At 57.4% G+C, this 15,433-nt stretch overlaps 2 protein-coding genes across 12 annotated transcripts in view; one reads left to right on the top strand and one right to left on the bottom strand.

Annotated features, from left to right (window-relative positions):
• Positions 1–15,433, bottom strand: part of LOC105464464 (RNA polymerase II, I and III subunit F) — a 92,352-nt gene that overhangs the window by 58,534 nt on the left and 18,385 nt on the right. For 6 of the 11 annotated variants that reach the window (XM_071080562.1, XM_071080564.1, XM_071080563.1 and 3 more), the window contains exon 5: positions 78–249. The exons of 1 other annotated variant lie outside the window; for it this stretch is intronic. In XM_071080562.1, the coding sequence (XP_070936663.1) occupies positions 78–249 (172 nt within the window). The remainder of the gene's footprint in view (positions 1–77; positions 250–15,433) is intronic. 4 more of the 11 variants (XM_071080567.1, XM_071080568.1, XM_071080569.1 and 1 more) reach the window with 1 other exon arrangement.
• Positions 1,814–14,293, top strand: LOC105464461 (SRY-box transcription factor 10). The gene is made up of 4 exons (XM_011712410.3): positions 1,814–2,034; positions 2,508–3,022; positions 8,215–8,483; positions 12,404–14,293. The coding sequence occupies exons 2-4, from the start codon at positions 2,592–2,594 to the stop codon at positions 13,105–13,107; spliced, it is 1,404 nt and encodes a 467-aa protein (XP_011710712.1). The 5' UTR covers positions 1,814–2,034; positions 2,508–2,591; the 3' UTR covers positions 13,108–14,293.

Raw genomic sequence — 15,433 nt, 5'->3', positions numbered from 1 at the left:
CAGACACGGCAGAGAGCGGGGAGGCCCTTTCCTCAAAGAGGAGGAACTGAGGGGTGGAAGGATGAGTGGGGACCCACCGGGAAAGAGAGATGCCAGGCAGGCAGGCAGCGGGCGGGCAGCAGCGGGTGTTGGAGGCGACTGCAGGGCAGCCGGGACACGACTGGGTAGATGCTCGTCCCTCGTCCCTCTGTCCATCCAGGGCGGCTCCTCTCCGGGCGGTTCTGAGGCCGAGCGGGCGCTGTTAAAAAGCTTTTTATGTGTGTGTGTGTTAATCACATGATTGCCGTTCACCTGTATTTCGAACAAAGACAGCTCACTGTTTCAAGGCCCCGAACAAGAGTCTGGGCACAGGGAAGAGAAGGGAGGCGGGGGGAGGAGGGTTGGCAGCGCCGGGGGTGGCGTCGAGGAAAACTGGGGGGAGATTGTCCAAGGCCAGCAAGCGAGAGAAAGAGAAAACCCTTATCAAACTCCTAATTCACTGGGCTCCGAGGCCCCAGACACACTGGCCCGATTGTCTGGCTGGTTGTGTGTGTGAGCATGTGTGTGTGTGTGTGTGTGCTCCAGTGTCCGCTCCCCCCACCCCCAACATGCCTCTGCCTCGTGTGACTACCTCATTGTGTCCCATTACCCACCCCCCACATCCCTTTGGCCTTTCCCAAGCATGAGGCCTTGCCTCCCAGACCCCTTGTAGCCCACTCCAGACAGGACCCCTTGGGGTGGGCTTGGGGCCTTGCCCAGCTACTGAGGAGCTGAGAACCACACATGGTCACCAATGTGGCCCCGGCTCCATTGCATACCCCACATACACCCCACCTCGGCCTCAACACCTGGGCAGGGCTGCCCTCAGTTAAGAGTATGGCACTGTGACCTTTGGAGGAGAGGCCTAGGAAAGAGAGAGGAAAAGGTGTCATGGGAGGATGGCCAGGAAAGAAAAGGGGAGGGAGGGAGAGGTGGGCAGAGGAGGGAAGAGGCAGGGCAAGTCCCCACCCCTTCTTGGGGTCAGGGAATAGAGGACTTCGTGACAACCAGGACTAGTACTCCCCCACCCTCTCCCAAGACAGGGTGAGCCCAGTGTGGAAGGAGTTGGGTCCCAGGAAGTAGGAACCCAAAATGCCTCCAAGACCTACTGAGAGAGGACCCTACCCTGTCCCACCTTGGCCTCCTGGCAGCTTTAGTCTTGTGTTTCCACCTTGAACCAGACCAGCCCGTGTGTGTGTGCTGGGTGTCTGCAGAGAACAGACCAGGGGTCAAGCTGGGGCTCTACACTTCTCAGAGGGAGCCCTGAGAAGTCCCTCACACTGTACAGGATGGGGCAGAAAGGGCCGCCTGGGAAAAGATGGGAGGCAGGGTGAGGAGCTGGGCATCAGTGCCTGGCACACAGTAGGCACTCAACAGGATTTTGCAGATGAAGCAGCTCAGGCCTGCCACCCTCACAGGCCCGCAGGACCCTCACCACCTTCATGTCTCTCCCTAGTTCCCTGCCAAGTGCCCATCCTGCCACCTGAGGCAGACTTTGGGAGTCCCGGTTGGGCCCAGTTTTCTTCCATTCAACAGGTTCTGAGCCTCCATCCTACATCTCTTCCTTCCCCGGCCTAACCTCCCCTTCGCCTCCCGGACTAAGCTCAAGCTAAGCCCCAGCAAGATGGGCCTGGGCAGCAGGGCAGGGAGCTGGGTGGGGGGGCCTGGGCTCCGGGTGGAGGAGCCCTGAGTGTTGGGGATGAAGGAAAGCCTGGAGGCTCCACCTTCTGCCCTTCCCTCCCTCCTCTCCCCCTCCCCCCTCTCCCCCTCCTTCCTTCCCCAGCCCTCTGCAGCGGCTCAGTCGCTCAGTCAGTCTCGGGCTGTCCGGCCAGGGTGGTTGGTGGTAAGGATTCAGGCTCCGTCCTAACGAGGCCGTGGCCTGAGGCTCAGGGCCCCCCGCCCCTCCCTCCCAGCCCACCAGCGTTACCCCCCAGCCCCGAGCTGGACCGCACACCTTGGGACACGGTTTTCCACTTCCTAAGGACGAGCCCCAGACTGGAGGAGAGGTCCGAGGAGGTGAGTGCGCAGCCTGCTCCTCCCTGGCCCGCCCAGGCCTGGGACCCTGCTGGGTGGGGTGGAGAGAGGCGACACCCCGCCCTTGCCCCCCACCTGGCTCTCCTCTAAACCCCGTTGGGGCAGGCTGAGGGAAGAAGGAAAGGTGAGAGAAAAGGTGGGAAATTCCAGGGGCCGGGATTAGAGCAAAATAAAGGTTCCGTTTTTTTCTTCCTATCATCAACAAACCTCCACCCAAAAAAGGAGGCTAAAAAAAAAGCCACCCACACCAAGAGACGGTTGGGACCAGGTGGTGGGAAGACGCAGAGGCAGGACGCACCCACCTAGAGTCTGGCATGTGCATGGGCCCCAGGGGCCAGAGTGGGTTTAGCTGGAGCTAGGAAGGGCCGCCACCTCGGGGCTGTCCCCGCGTCCTGTCCCAGGCCGCCCTCGAGGCTGCGCGCGCGGTCGCTCCATCGCGCCCTCCTTCCATCCAGGTGGGCGTTGGACTCTTTGCGAGGACCCCGGCGGCTGGCCCGGGGGAGGCGGCCGAGGCGGCGGCGGCGGCGGCCGGGGGCGACATGGCGGAGGAGCAGGACCTATCGGAGGTGGAGCTGAGCCCCGTAGGCTCGGAGGAGCCCCGCTGCCTGTCCCCGGGGAGCGCGCCCTCACTAGGGCCCGACGGCGGCGGCGGCGGCGGATCGGGCCTGCGAGCCAGCCCGGGGCCTGGCGAGCTGGGCAAGGTCAAGAAGGAGCAGCAGGACGGAGAGGCGGACGATGACAAGTTCCCCGTGTGCATCCGCGAGGCCGTCAGCCAGGTGCTCAGCGGCTATGACTGGACGCTGGTGCCCATGCCCGTGCGCGTCAACGGCGCCAGCAAGAGCAAGCCGCACGTCAAGCGGCCCATGAACGCCTTCATGGTGTGGGCGCAGGCGGCGCGCAGGAAGCTCGCGGACCAGTACCCGCACCTGCACAACGCCGAGCTCAGCAAGACGCTGGGCAAGCTCTGGAGGTGAGCACCCGACCGCCCCCCGGGCTCGGGCCCTCTGGCTTCGGGTGGATTCAGGGTAGCCGAGGCGGCCCGGCCTCCTGCACCCCGGAGCGGGACTGCCTGGCAGTCCTCCTTGGATAGGGCTGGAAGACCAGGTGTGGGGACCCCGCCCGCCCTTCCACCACAAGGACCCTAGAACTCCGAATTCCAGCAGCCTAGGCCGGGTCTTCCCACCGGGCGGCGGGCAGGAAGGCGCCCCCTCGTGGTTGGAATTTTGGGGGTGGCAGACCGTGGGGCCTGGGGCTTCGGAGAAAGGGAAGGAAGCCTTCACTAACTCCCTGCCCACAGATATGCACACTCATGCCACCAGCTGCTGTGGTCAGGAGGATTCGAGGGAAACGCTTGGAAAGAACCAAAGGGTTGGCTGGAGATGCAGGGAAACTGAGGCAGTCAGATGGAGAACTCAGGGGAGGTTCAAAGAAAACAAGGAATTCAGATGAGAGTCTTTGGAAGAGTGGGGGATGAAGAACTGCGGGTACAAATGTTTCTGCTGCTGCAGGATCTCATCCTATCCTTGGGGTCTTCCCTGGGACTTTCTGACCCCACCCTCCTTTGAGTTGGGGGCTTCTTCATCCTCCTAGGGAGAGGACACACAGAAAGGGGCCTCCCCCTCCTGCTCTGCCCCAGAGTCACCAAGTTGATCTCTTTCCTTTCCTCCCTCTCCCAGTTCGGCGCCATCTTCCCTGCCAGGGCCCCACCCCAACGTTGAGCAACCTCTTCCCCCCTGCCCCAGAGCTGGAACTGAGCACTCTGGCCAGAAGGAAACCTTGGCCCCCTTCCTGCCCAGGGGCCCTCAGAGTCCCAGGTTCCCTGGGACCAGCCCACACCTCTAGGAAAAACATCCCCCCCAGGGAACAATTCTGCCACCCTCGACTCAGGTCTGGGGTTCAGCCCGGCCTCCTGGGGATGTGTGGAACAAGGCAACCCCCCACTCCCACCCCGGGAATGCCAGAGCAGCTCCGAAAGAGAACAGGGACTCCAGGAGATGTGAGTCGGTAGCAGTCACCTGATTCCCGCTAGACTGGCCAAGAGACAGGCCCAGAAAGGCAAAGGAATTGCAAAGGTCACATAGAAGTTAGTGGCAGAGCCAGGGCCAGAACCCAGGACTCCCATACTCTGTCCAGAGGACTTCCCCCGACCCTGGTGACAGTGGTGGATCACCTACCCTCTGAGGAGTGGTCAGAATGTTGTGGGGAAGCAAGAAGATAAGAACAAGAGTGAGGAGCATCTGGGTTCCAGAAAATTAGGGCTTTGTCAGAGGAGCCCAGCTCTCTTCCACTGCCCTTTCCCGTGCTGACCACAGTTGGGTAGAGATCGGGTCTAGAAACTTAGCGTGGTAGAAGGTGCAGGAGGGTCTCCAAGAGACCAAAAGATTCACATCCAGCCCCCTGGCTTGTTCTTGCCATGTGTTTGCTGAAGACCTGGTGCCCCTTCCCCTGCCCCTTCTCAGCCCTCAGTGCCCTGCTCACCCAGGGCAGGCCCAGGGCTCACCAACCAGCCCGCTGTATGGACCCAGACAGCCCAGTTCTGCTCAAGAGTAGAGGTCACAGCTAGCTCCTCCGCCCAAGGTCCATCCAGATCTGGGTGGGGCTTGGCCCAGGCCAGTACCTTTAGTGCCAGGGGACAAAGAAGAGCAAATGAGAAACAGACAACCAGGAGAGACATACAGACAGGGCAGACCCTGAGGACCATGAGAAGACCACAGTGCGAGCCCAATGAGAGTCAAAGCAAGGACGGACCTAATTCTCCCTCCATCTCCCATTGCCAAGGGTTTAAGATTGGCTCCTCCATTGTCCCTGTCCCCAGGTTCCCCCAGCCCAGAACCCTGGGCTTGAACTCCCTTCAGGAGGACTTATTCTTGGCCATCACTCAAGCTGTGTGCACATGAGCCAGCCTGAGGTGTGGCAGTCAGGAAAACTGGCACTACTAGCTGAGGACCCAATCCCAGGGGGAGGACAGGGCCAGAACCATGGCAAGGATCAAAGGCAATGCCAACAGATGGTGGCTCTCTGGACCCTGGAGGGGGGTCCTGAGAGACCTGTGAGTATGCACTGGGCTCGCCAATTGCTCCAGGGGCTTCTCCTGAAACCTCCTCAAGCTGTGATTCCCAGGATGTCAAGAAGAGGGGTGGTTAGGTAGGCAGAGCTAGAAAACAGGTGTCTTAAAACCAAAAAGAGAGAGATACACACAGACTGTGTGGAGTGCCCCAAAGGAGTGTGGGATCAGACACACTAGAGCCCAGGTCCTAAGGGGCCGTGTGAGCCCCAACAGTCACGCTAACTTTTGATGCCCATCTGGGGAGGGGCTAGTAGAGGCTGATCACAGGGTGGTACCTGTGGGTTGGTTGACCTGCCTGGAAAGAACCAGAGCCGAGAAACTGGAAAGGCGGACATAGGCAAGAGTCCCTCCTGTGTGGTGGGGGTCACCCAGCCTGTTTCCAGTGCCACAGGCCCTTCCCCAGGTAGTCTTCTTATGCCCCTGGCCTAGCAGGATATATGTAGCAGCACTCAGTGCCCCACTGTGGGAGCTCCCCGGGTGGGGTTTCCAGTTTGGGTAAGGAATCAGCCTACCTCTTCTCGCCCCCATTCCAAACCTGGAAGACCAGGGAGAAAGAGGGCTGACAGGAAGGTGCAAATGAGGACTGAGTTTGGAGTTAGAGCTGGGGGTGACATGGGGGGTTTGGGGCTGGTAATGTTGAGTGGGGACTGGTGCTGGAGATTGGGTTTACATGGTGGGCAGGCTGGGTTTGGGGTTGGGTTGGAGGTGGAATCAGCTGTCCAGCACAGCTGGTGGAGGAGGGGGCTGGGGTCGGGGATGGCAGTGGTCCCGGGCTTAGGTTTCTGTCAGGGTTAGGCTAATGCTGGGAACTAGCTTAGAAGGTGGCAGTGGAATCTGATGTTGGAATCCTCCCTCTCTTCTAGCCCCTGTTACTTTCTTGCTGATGCCAGCTGGGCAGGGGGCAAGGGAAGGATGGGTGAGAGAGTGAGCTTTGTGTCCCATGTCCCTAGCCATCCCAGAAGCCCCTCTGCTGGGGCCCACTGCTGGCGGAGCAGCTCTCTCCTCTGTGGGTTCTCCCCAGTCACACCCTCAAGGCCTGCTCCACCCCCTCCCCTGGTCCCAGCCATCAGAGAGGGTGCCTACATCCCACTCCCTGACTCTCAATTCCTTGCTCCAGCATCTTTGTCCTAAGTGTGTACACTGACTGACAGTCTCGGCTGGAGGGACCCTTTGAGAAAGCTGGGGCTAGGGCTGGGCTCAGGGCGGGGGTAGGGGGAGTAGACAGGGAGGCTAAGCCGCAGAGGAATGCTGCTGCCGGCTAGGAGGTGCCTGGCATGACCACCCCCGCCCAGCCTGGGGAGGGAGGGCTCGGCCTTCTGCTGACTTGGGGAAGAGGGCACCCACTGGGGTGTGAGGGGTGGGGCAGCTGGAGAGAGAGGCCCTCTGGACTGACAGGGCTGCTCCCACAAAGCCTCATGGACTCTCAGTACCAAGGTCTGGGACTCTAGAATCTGTGGACTTTCCCCTCGGCCCCCTCTGTAAGGTACCCCATCCTGCCCTCCTCACCCTGGAGTAGCCAAACCCTGAACACCCTCCACCCTCCAACCCTGGCCTGAGGCTGGAGTTGGTGGCAAGGGCGCTGGCTTCAGGGTTTCTTCTCTCCATGTGTTGGTTTCAGGGACTGTTCCAGGGTCTGAGGAGAGTCTAGCTTCCTCTACCCTCTGTTATTTTCTGGACAAAGATATACGATCCTCCCCAGGAGGCAGTGCCCCCCCGCCCCGACCCATGGTAAAGAGGACCCACATCTGCCCCCTCAGTTCCACCACAGTGGAATTCACACAATCAGGACCCAGAGTTGAGAGGCCACCCGTAGATCCTCCTGTCCAACCACCCCGGCAAGCAGCATTAGAAAAGCACCTCTCGGGGCCGGGCACGGTGGCTCATGCCTATAATCCCAGCACTTTGGGAGGCCAAGGCGAGTGGATCACCTGAGGTCAGGAGTTCAAGACCAGCCTGACCAACATGGTGAAACCTTGTCTCTACTGAAAATACAAAAATTAGCCAGGCATGGTGGCCCGTGCCTGTAGTCCCAGCTACCCAGGAGGCGGAGGTTGCAGTGAGCTGAGACCGCGCCATGGCACTCCAGTCTGGGTGACAGAGTGAGACTCTGTATCTAAATAAACAAAAAATTAAAAATCGAAAAGCACCTCTTGGGCCGGGCACAATGGCTCATGCCTGTAATCCCAGCACTTTGGAAGGCCGAGGTGGGCGGATCACCTGAGGTCAGGAATTGGAGACCAGCCTGGTCAACATGGTGAAACCCTGTCTCTACTAAAAATACAAAAATTAGCTGGGCATGGTGGCGCATGCTTGTAATTCCAGCTACTTGGGAGGCTAACGCACGAGAATCACTTGAACCTGGGAGGCAGAGGTTGCAGTGAGCTGAGATCGCACCACTGAACTCCAGTGTGGGTGACAGAGTGAGATTCTCTCACAGAAAAAAAAAAAAAAGAAAGAAAGAAAAGCACCTCTTTCTCAAGGTGCTCAGCCCACTTCCCAGGCCCTGGTGCAAGGCATTTCACATCCATTATTCTGGCCAATCCCACACCCAAGTTAAGCCGATGTTATCATCCTTTTATAGGTGAAGAAACTCAGGCTCAGAGAAGTAATTTGCTCAAGGTCACACACACAGCTAGTAAGTAGCAGAGACTGAGCTCTCCCCCAGCCACGCTGCTTCTGTTACCCATCCTCAGTCCCAGGGAGCTCACCCCCTAATGAAGTAGCCGATTGCACTTGCAGACAGCTTTGATGATAAGAAAGTGTTTCCTTTCCTTGAACTGGCATCTGCCCCTTGAAACCTCTATTCCTACTTCTAACTCCTGCCAGGAGCAGCAGGCTGACCCCTCTCACCCTCCAGCCCGTGAAAGATTTTGGGGGCAGAGATCATAGTCCTCTGAGGCTGTATTCCTTGGGCCTCACATCTCTCAGTCCATAAATCATAGGGCACAGCCCCCACCCCAGGTCCTGTCCTCTGGGTGCCCCATCCCAGGGCCTCACATCTTCCAAGACGGACACTCAGAGGGAGGCCAACCTGGAGTGCTCTGGCACTCACGGGGGCCCCTCTGCCGTCCTCTCCGCCTCCCACCACACCCCAGGCTGCTGAACGAAAGTGACAAGCGCCCCTTCATCGAGGAGGCTGAGCGGCTCCGTATGCAGCACAAGAAGGACCACCCGGACTACAAGTACCAACCCAGGCGGCGGAAGAACGGGAAGGCCGCCCAAGGCGAGGCAGAGTGTCCCGGTGGGGAGGCGGAGCAAGGTGGGACCGCCGCCATCCAGGCCCACTACAAGAGTGCCCACTTGGACCACCGGCACCCAGGAGAGGGCTCCCCCATGTCAGATGGGAACCCCGAGCACCCCTCAGGTGAGTGCTGATGACAGGGCTGAGGGTGGGGCAAGGCCAGTCAGTGGAGAGAGGAGACGGCTGGATGGCAATGAGACCCTGGACTCTAGGGAGAGTGTGCCAGGCTGTGCAGTTGCCCCAGCAGAGCTGCAGGGGCCCAGAGGGAGCTCCATGGGGGTTCCAGTGCCAGGGGCAGCGGCTGGGCAAGATGGCTCTGGTCAGGGCTGATCCAAGGGGTCACTGCTGCTGGGCAAAGAGGGCCAGTTAAAGAGTCTATAGAGGCCAACTGGCCAGGCACAGTGGCTCACGCCTGTAATCCCAGCACTTTGGGAGGCCGAGGCGGGCCGATCACAAGGTCAAGAGTTCGAGAGCAGCCGGGCACGGTGGCTCAAGCCTGTAATCCCAGCACTTTGGGAGGCCGAGACGGGCGGATCACGAGGTCAGGAGATCAAGACCATCCTGGCTAACACGGTGAAACCCCGTCTCTACTAAAAAATACAAAAAACTAGCTGGGCGAGGTGGCGGGCGCCTGTAGTCCCAGCTACTCCGGAGGCTGAGGCAGGAGAATGGCGTAAACTCGGGAGGCGGAGCTTGCAGTGAGCTGAGATCCGGCCACTGCACTCCAGCCTGGGCGGCAGAGCGAGACTCCGTCTCAAAAAAAAAAAAAAAAAGAGTTTGAGAGCAGCCTGGCCAATATGGGGGAAAAAAAAGAGTCTGTGGAGGCCATGGAGTGAGAGGTGGCTGGGGTAGTTACAAGGAAAGGGGAAGAAGACAGGACAGTTTTGAGAAATGGAAGATCAAATGGAGGAGAGGAAATCACTGCCTCTTTCCCACCAGCCATTCTTTTTTTTTTTTTTTTTTTTTTTTCTGGAGACAGAGTCCCACTCTGTCGCCCAGGCTAGACTGCAGTGGCATGATCTCGGCTCACTGCAACCTCCACCTCCTGGGTTCAAGCAATTCTCCTGCCTCAGCCTCCCGAGTAGCTGGGACTATAGGTGCACACCGCCACGTCTGGCTCATTTTGTGTATTTTAGTAGAGATAGGGTTTCACTGTATTGCCCAGGCCCAGTCTCAAACTCCTGAGCTCAGGCAATCTGCCCACCTCTCGGCCTCCCAAATCCCACCAGCCATTCTGACAGAGGAGACACGGCATGTGACGCTGAGCACAGGCCATGGATGAGCCAGACATAAGCTATCTTGTTTAATTTTCATTAATGATAATAACAGCTAACATTAATTGAGCACCTACTGTGTTCCAGGCACTGTGCTAGGTGCTAGTTGCCTTATATATACTAACTCAGTCATTGCAAACAATGTGATGAGATAGCCAAACTGCCTGGGCTCAGATCTCAGCTATGGCAAGTTACTCTCATTCATTTTACTGATGAGAAACAGACAGGAACTTCCTCAGTTTGGCTCCAGGGCTTCTACTTGGCACCACGGCTGCCTTGCCTGTGTTCCTAATGTACAGAAAGTGACACACACAGGTCTGCCACATGGAAAGTGCTCAGTGAGCAAAGCTCCTGCCTTCAGAGAACACGCTCTGAGTCCTACTTTGTGTCAAACACTGGAGTGGACACCAGGGGTACTAACCAGAGAAGCCTACAGTCCCTGGCCTCAGGGGCCCATAGTCTAGAGAGTCTAGAGAGAGGAGCAGGGATGAAAACGAGTGAATTAAATACAGGAAGAAACGAAGTTGGGCATGGTGGAAGGCGCCTGCAGTCCCAGCTACACAGGAGGCTGAGGTGGGAGGATCACCCGAGCCCATGAGTTTGAGACCAGCATGGGCAATATAGTAAGACTGTGTCTTTTTTTTTTTTTTTTTTTTTTTTTGAGATGGAGTCTTGCTCTGTTGCCCAGGCTGCAGTGCAGTGGTGCCATCTCGGCTCACTGCAACCTCTGCCTCCTGGGTTTAAGTGACTCTCGTGCCTCAGCCTCCTGAGTAGCTGGGATTACAGGTACATGCTACCACACCCAGCTAATTATTATATTTTTAGTAGAGATGGGTTTTCACCATGTTGGCCAGGCTGGTCTTGAATTCCTGACCTCAGGCTCCCAAAGTGCTGGGATTACAGGCGTGAGCCACCGTGCCCAGCCTCCTATCTCTTAAAAAAAAAAAATTATATATATATATATATATAGAGAGAGAGAGAGAGAGAGAGAAGTACACAAGAAGCCTGTGTGAGATCCAGGGGTGGCACAGCCGTCCATCCCATCCAGTTAGGTCTCCAAGAACCCCTGCTGCCCACCAGACTCTTGTCAAGGAAGGCTTCCAGAAAGAGGCAATGGCTGGGCTGCTTGGTACAATCTCTATTTTACTGATAAGGAAACTGGTTAAGAGAAGACTGGGGATTTGTCCAGACACAGAACCAGGATTCAAAAACCTAGGCAGGTCTCTTGAAGTACAGAGCCCTTGGCCAATGCAGGACTCGGCGCTGCCTCTGGTCTGAGGAAGGAGGAACAGGCCTGTCCTTGGGGAGCTCTTAGTCTCTTACGACCGTGGACGTGTTCTGTCTCCAATGGGATGCCAGGCAGTCATCCCTCCCACACACATGCACATACTCTTCACCTTCAAAGATTCAGGGACACACAAACACACACACACATCAGGAGACACTGGACCACATACAGAGCAACCACCTCCGAAAGAAACTGTGGACACAGACTTTTTCTCACTCTTCAAGGCCCCACCCCACTCAGATATCCTTCCCCGATGAGACCTTCCCCAAATCCCTGGGGCAGCGAGTAGACTCCTCCTCTGGTCTCCCAAGTCCTTGCATATTGTCATCACAGCACTTCCAACTCTGGGCGCATGTGGGTCTATGGATCTATGACTATATGAGCTTTGGGAACAGGGATCCATTTTATTTACATTTGTATCCCCAGCACCTGGCACAGTACCTGGCATTTTGTAATGCTCCCTAAGAGTTTGCCGAATTAATATGTGAATAGGAAAGTGAACAGACAAAGGAACAAGTACCAGTTTTCTAAATGCTCTCCCACGGAGGAAGGCAGCTCAAGGAACGACAGGGCAACACAGACCAGCGTGTGACGGGGCTGAGGGCCCAGAGAAAAAGTGTGTGTCCTCAGACCCTCAGCCCAGTGAGCTGGGCAGCAGGGCGGGCTTAGGAGGAGGGAAGGGTTGGAAAGGACACAACACGAGGCCAGGGCAGGGAGCAGGCTCAGGCAACCAGCAAAGGTGAAACAGAGCACTCAGGAGCCTGGGTGAGCAAGGCCCAGCAAGGAGGGCAGTCAGCATGGGTGTGGAAGCGGGGCTGGCAGAGCACAAAGGCCGGGCCAGACCACTTGGGCAGCAGAGAAGCTGATGAGAGGAAGAACTTTCCACAGGAAAGGTTTTTCAGAATGAGGCAGGCCTCCCCAGGTGGGTGACAGGGGAGGAGGCAGGATTCATCCCTAAGATTTGAGAATTTCATAAACAACTGGAGACCAATCTAAGACACTAGTATTTAAACAAATGCTGCCAGGTGCAGTGGCTCACGCTGATAATCCCAGCACTTTGGGAGGCCGAGGCAGGTGGATCACCTGAGGTCAGGAGTTCGAGACAACCCTGGCCAACATGGCGAAACCCCGTCTCTACTAAAAATACACAAATTAGCTGGGCATTGTGGCGGGCGCTTGTAATCCGAGCTACTCAGGAGGCTGAGGCAGGAGAATCGTTTGAACCCGGGAGGCAGAGGTTGCAGTGAGCCGAGATGGCGCCACTGCACTCCAGCCTGGGCGACAAGAGCGAAACTCTGTCTCCAAAAAAAAAAAAAAAAAAAAAAAAAAAAAAAGCCGATTCATGCTGCCAAAACGTGAAACTTACAAGGTTTTCCCAGAGGCACCCGCTGCCTGAAGGTGAACCATTGAAGTTCACGTGCGCCCACCTGCCTCTAACCTGTTTCCCCCTTTTGCTCTCTCTCTGTCTCCCTTCCACCCAGGCCAGAGCCATGGCCCACCCACCCCTCCAACCACCCCAAAGACAGAGCTGCAGTCGGGCAAGGCAGACCCGAAGCGGGACGGGCGCTCCATGGGGGAGGGCGGGAAGCCTCACATCGATTTCGGCAATGTGGACATCGGTGAGATCAGCCACGAGGTAATGTCCAACATGGAGACCTTTGATGTGGCTGAGTTGGACCAGTACCTGCCGCCCAATGGGCACCCAGGCCACGTGGGCAGCTACTCAGCAGCTGGCTATGGGCTGGGCAGCGCCCTGGCTGTGGCCAGTGGACACTCCGCCTGGATCTCCAAGCCACCAGGCGTGGCTCTGCCCACGGTCTCACCACCTGGTGTGGATGCCAAAGCCCAGGTGAAGACAGAGACCGCGGGGCCCCAGGGGCCCCCGCACTACACCGACCAGCCATCCACCTCACAGATCGCCTACACCTCCCTCAGCCTGCCCCACTACGGCTCAGCCTTCCCCTCCATCTCCCGCCCCCAGTTTGACTACTCTGACCATCAGCCCTCAGGACCCTATTACGGCCATTCGAGCCAGGCCTCTGGCCTCTACTCGGCTTTCTCCTATATGGGGCCCTCACAGCGGCCCCTCTACACGGCCATCTCTGACCCCAGCCCCTCAGGGCCCCAGTCCCACAGCCCCACACACTGGGAGCAGCCAGTATATACGACACTGTCCCGACCCTAAAGAGGGCCCTGTCGCCACCACCCCCCGCCCAGCCCCTCCCCCAGCCTGTGTGCCCTGTTCCTCACCCACCTCAGGCCTGGCGGTGGCAGTGGAGGAGGCTGAGGAGGCTGAAGAGGCTGACGGGTCGGGGGGCTTTCTGTCTGGCTCACTGCCCTGATGACCCGCCCGCCCCATCCAGGCTCCAGCAGCAAAGCCCCAGGCGAACAGGCTGGACAGAGGAGAAGGAGGTTGACTGTTGCTCCCACACTGAAAGATGAGGGGCTGCACCTTCCCCCAGGAATGACCCTCTATCCCAGGACCTGAGAAGGACCTGCTCACCCTCCTCGGGGAGGGGAAGCACCAGGGTTGGTGGCATCGGAGGCCTTACCACTCCTATGACTCCTGTTTCCTCTCTCACAGAGAGTGAGGGTCTGACATGCCCATGCCACCTGTGCCACAGTGCCTTAGGGCTAGGCCACCCAGAGACTGTGTCCGGAGCTGGCCGTGTCTCCCACTCAGGGGCTGAGAGTAGCTTTGAGGAGCCTCATGGGGAGTGGAGGGTTCGAGGGACTTAGTGGAGTTCTCATCCCTTCAATGTCCTCTCCCCTTCCGAAGGCAGGAAGGAGTTGGCACAGAGGCCCCCAGATCCAATTCTGTGCCAGTAACCTCATTCTTTGTCTAATCGAGAAAGAGCCCCCAGTCCTCCTCCACTACAACCTCTGTGACCTTGAGGCGCATCCCAGGAGGTGAGGAGGCAGGGGCTCCAGGAAAGGAATCAGAGACAATTCACAGAGCCTTCCTCCCTGGGCTCCTTGCCAGCTCCCTCTTCCCTTACTAGGCTCTACGTCCCCTGCTCTGTCAGCCCCACTCCCTGGGCTTCCCAGAGAGTGACAGCTGCTCAGGCCTGAACCCTTTGCTCCAGGAGACACAGGGCCCAGCACCCAGGTTGCTGGCAGCAGGCTGAAGACACTAGAATCCTGACCTGTACATTCTGCCCTTGCCTCTTGCCCCTTGCCTCCCAGTGGTATTTGAATAAAGTATGTAGCTATATCTGCCCCCCATTTTCCTGTTCTGCAGCCCCCCAAATCCACATGTAACTCATTACTGTCTCCTGTTATTTATCTCAGTAGTCCCCTCTCCTAGCCACTCTAGCCCCTATTAACTCTGCATTAAGCATTCCACATAATAAAATTAAAGGTTCCGGTTACCTGCTTGGTGAGCCTGACCTGGCCTGTCTCTTCATCTCTTATCCCTGTACTGGTGCTTCCTCAAATGCTTTCTGGAAGTAGCTAGGAGTAGAATGCAAAGGACAGATCATCAAAGGTCTCTCTCTCCCACCTCCTTCCCTCTTTCCCCACCCCCTTCCCCTTCCCCCTCCTCTCTTCTCCCTCCCCCTCCTCTCTCCCCCATCTCCACCTCTCCTCTCTCTCTCTCCCCCACTCCCCCTCTTTCTCTCTCTCGCTCTCTCTATCCCTGCTAAGAAATTAGGAACAACGGAGTCGGTTAGGATAGCTGGCATCCCAGTGAGGTCTGTCTGAGCTCAAGGACTGAAGCCTCAGATGGGAGCTTCTCCCCAGCCGGCTATGCCCCACACTGCAGGGGGGCCACTCACTCTTAACTGGCTCAGCTGGAACTCACTGCCTTGCAAGCAGCCCCTCTGCTCACCCAGCACCCAGCAGAGGGGAGCTGGCAAAGAATTCAAGAGACAGGTATCTGAAGAGGAGAAGGTGGGTTGAGTGTGACACTGTGCTGCCTGCAGTCAGAGGCCTGTCCTTCAGGATGTGTGGATAGGCCCTGTGTTGCTGCATCCCCCTACTTGCCACCTCCCCCAGCACATACACAGCAGCCCATGCCAGGATCTAGCCAAGCCTTCACAGCAGCTGCCCTTGTCCAAGTCTAGACCAAGGATGTCAGACAGTCTACTCCTTAAGCACCTACTCCCTAAGAGCTCTTTCCTCAGCAGAAGTCCAAACTGCACTCAGAGGCCAGGACCACTCCACCTCATAAGCACACAACTGCAAGGACAGGGGAAATCTCTTTGCCATCTTGCTCCACTGATGAACAACTCCGATGGTTGGAAGTTCTTCCTCATACCCAGCTTCTAACAGCTTATATACAGCTGCCATTTACTAAGTGCTCCACTAAGGGTCTTATGTCATTCAGGCCAGTGAAGGGGTAGGTCCAGTCGTTATCTCAATTTTCCAGATGGGGAAACTGAAGTTTGAGAGGTTGATGCTAAGAAGTGCTGGCGCCAGAATCTGAAGCCAGCTCTGACTCCAAGGCTTGCACTTTTAACCATCATCCCCTCTACTTGCCTGTGGTTTGCAGACCCTACGTCTGCTTTGTA

Source organism: Macaca nemestrina, chromosome 15 (assembly GCF_043159975.1).
Source record: "Macaca nemestrina isolate mMacNem1 chromosome 15, mMacNem.hap1, whole genome shotgun sequence".
NCBI classification, from domain to species: domain Eukaryota; kingdom Metazoa; phylum Chordata; class Mammalia; order Primates; family Cercopithecidae; genus Macaca; species Macaca nemestrina.
This window is presented reverse-complemented; position numbering and strand designations above follow the sequence as displayed.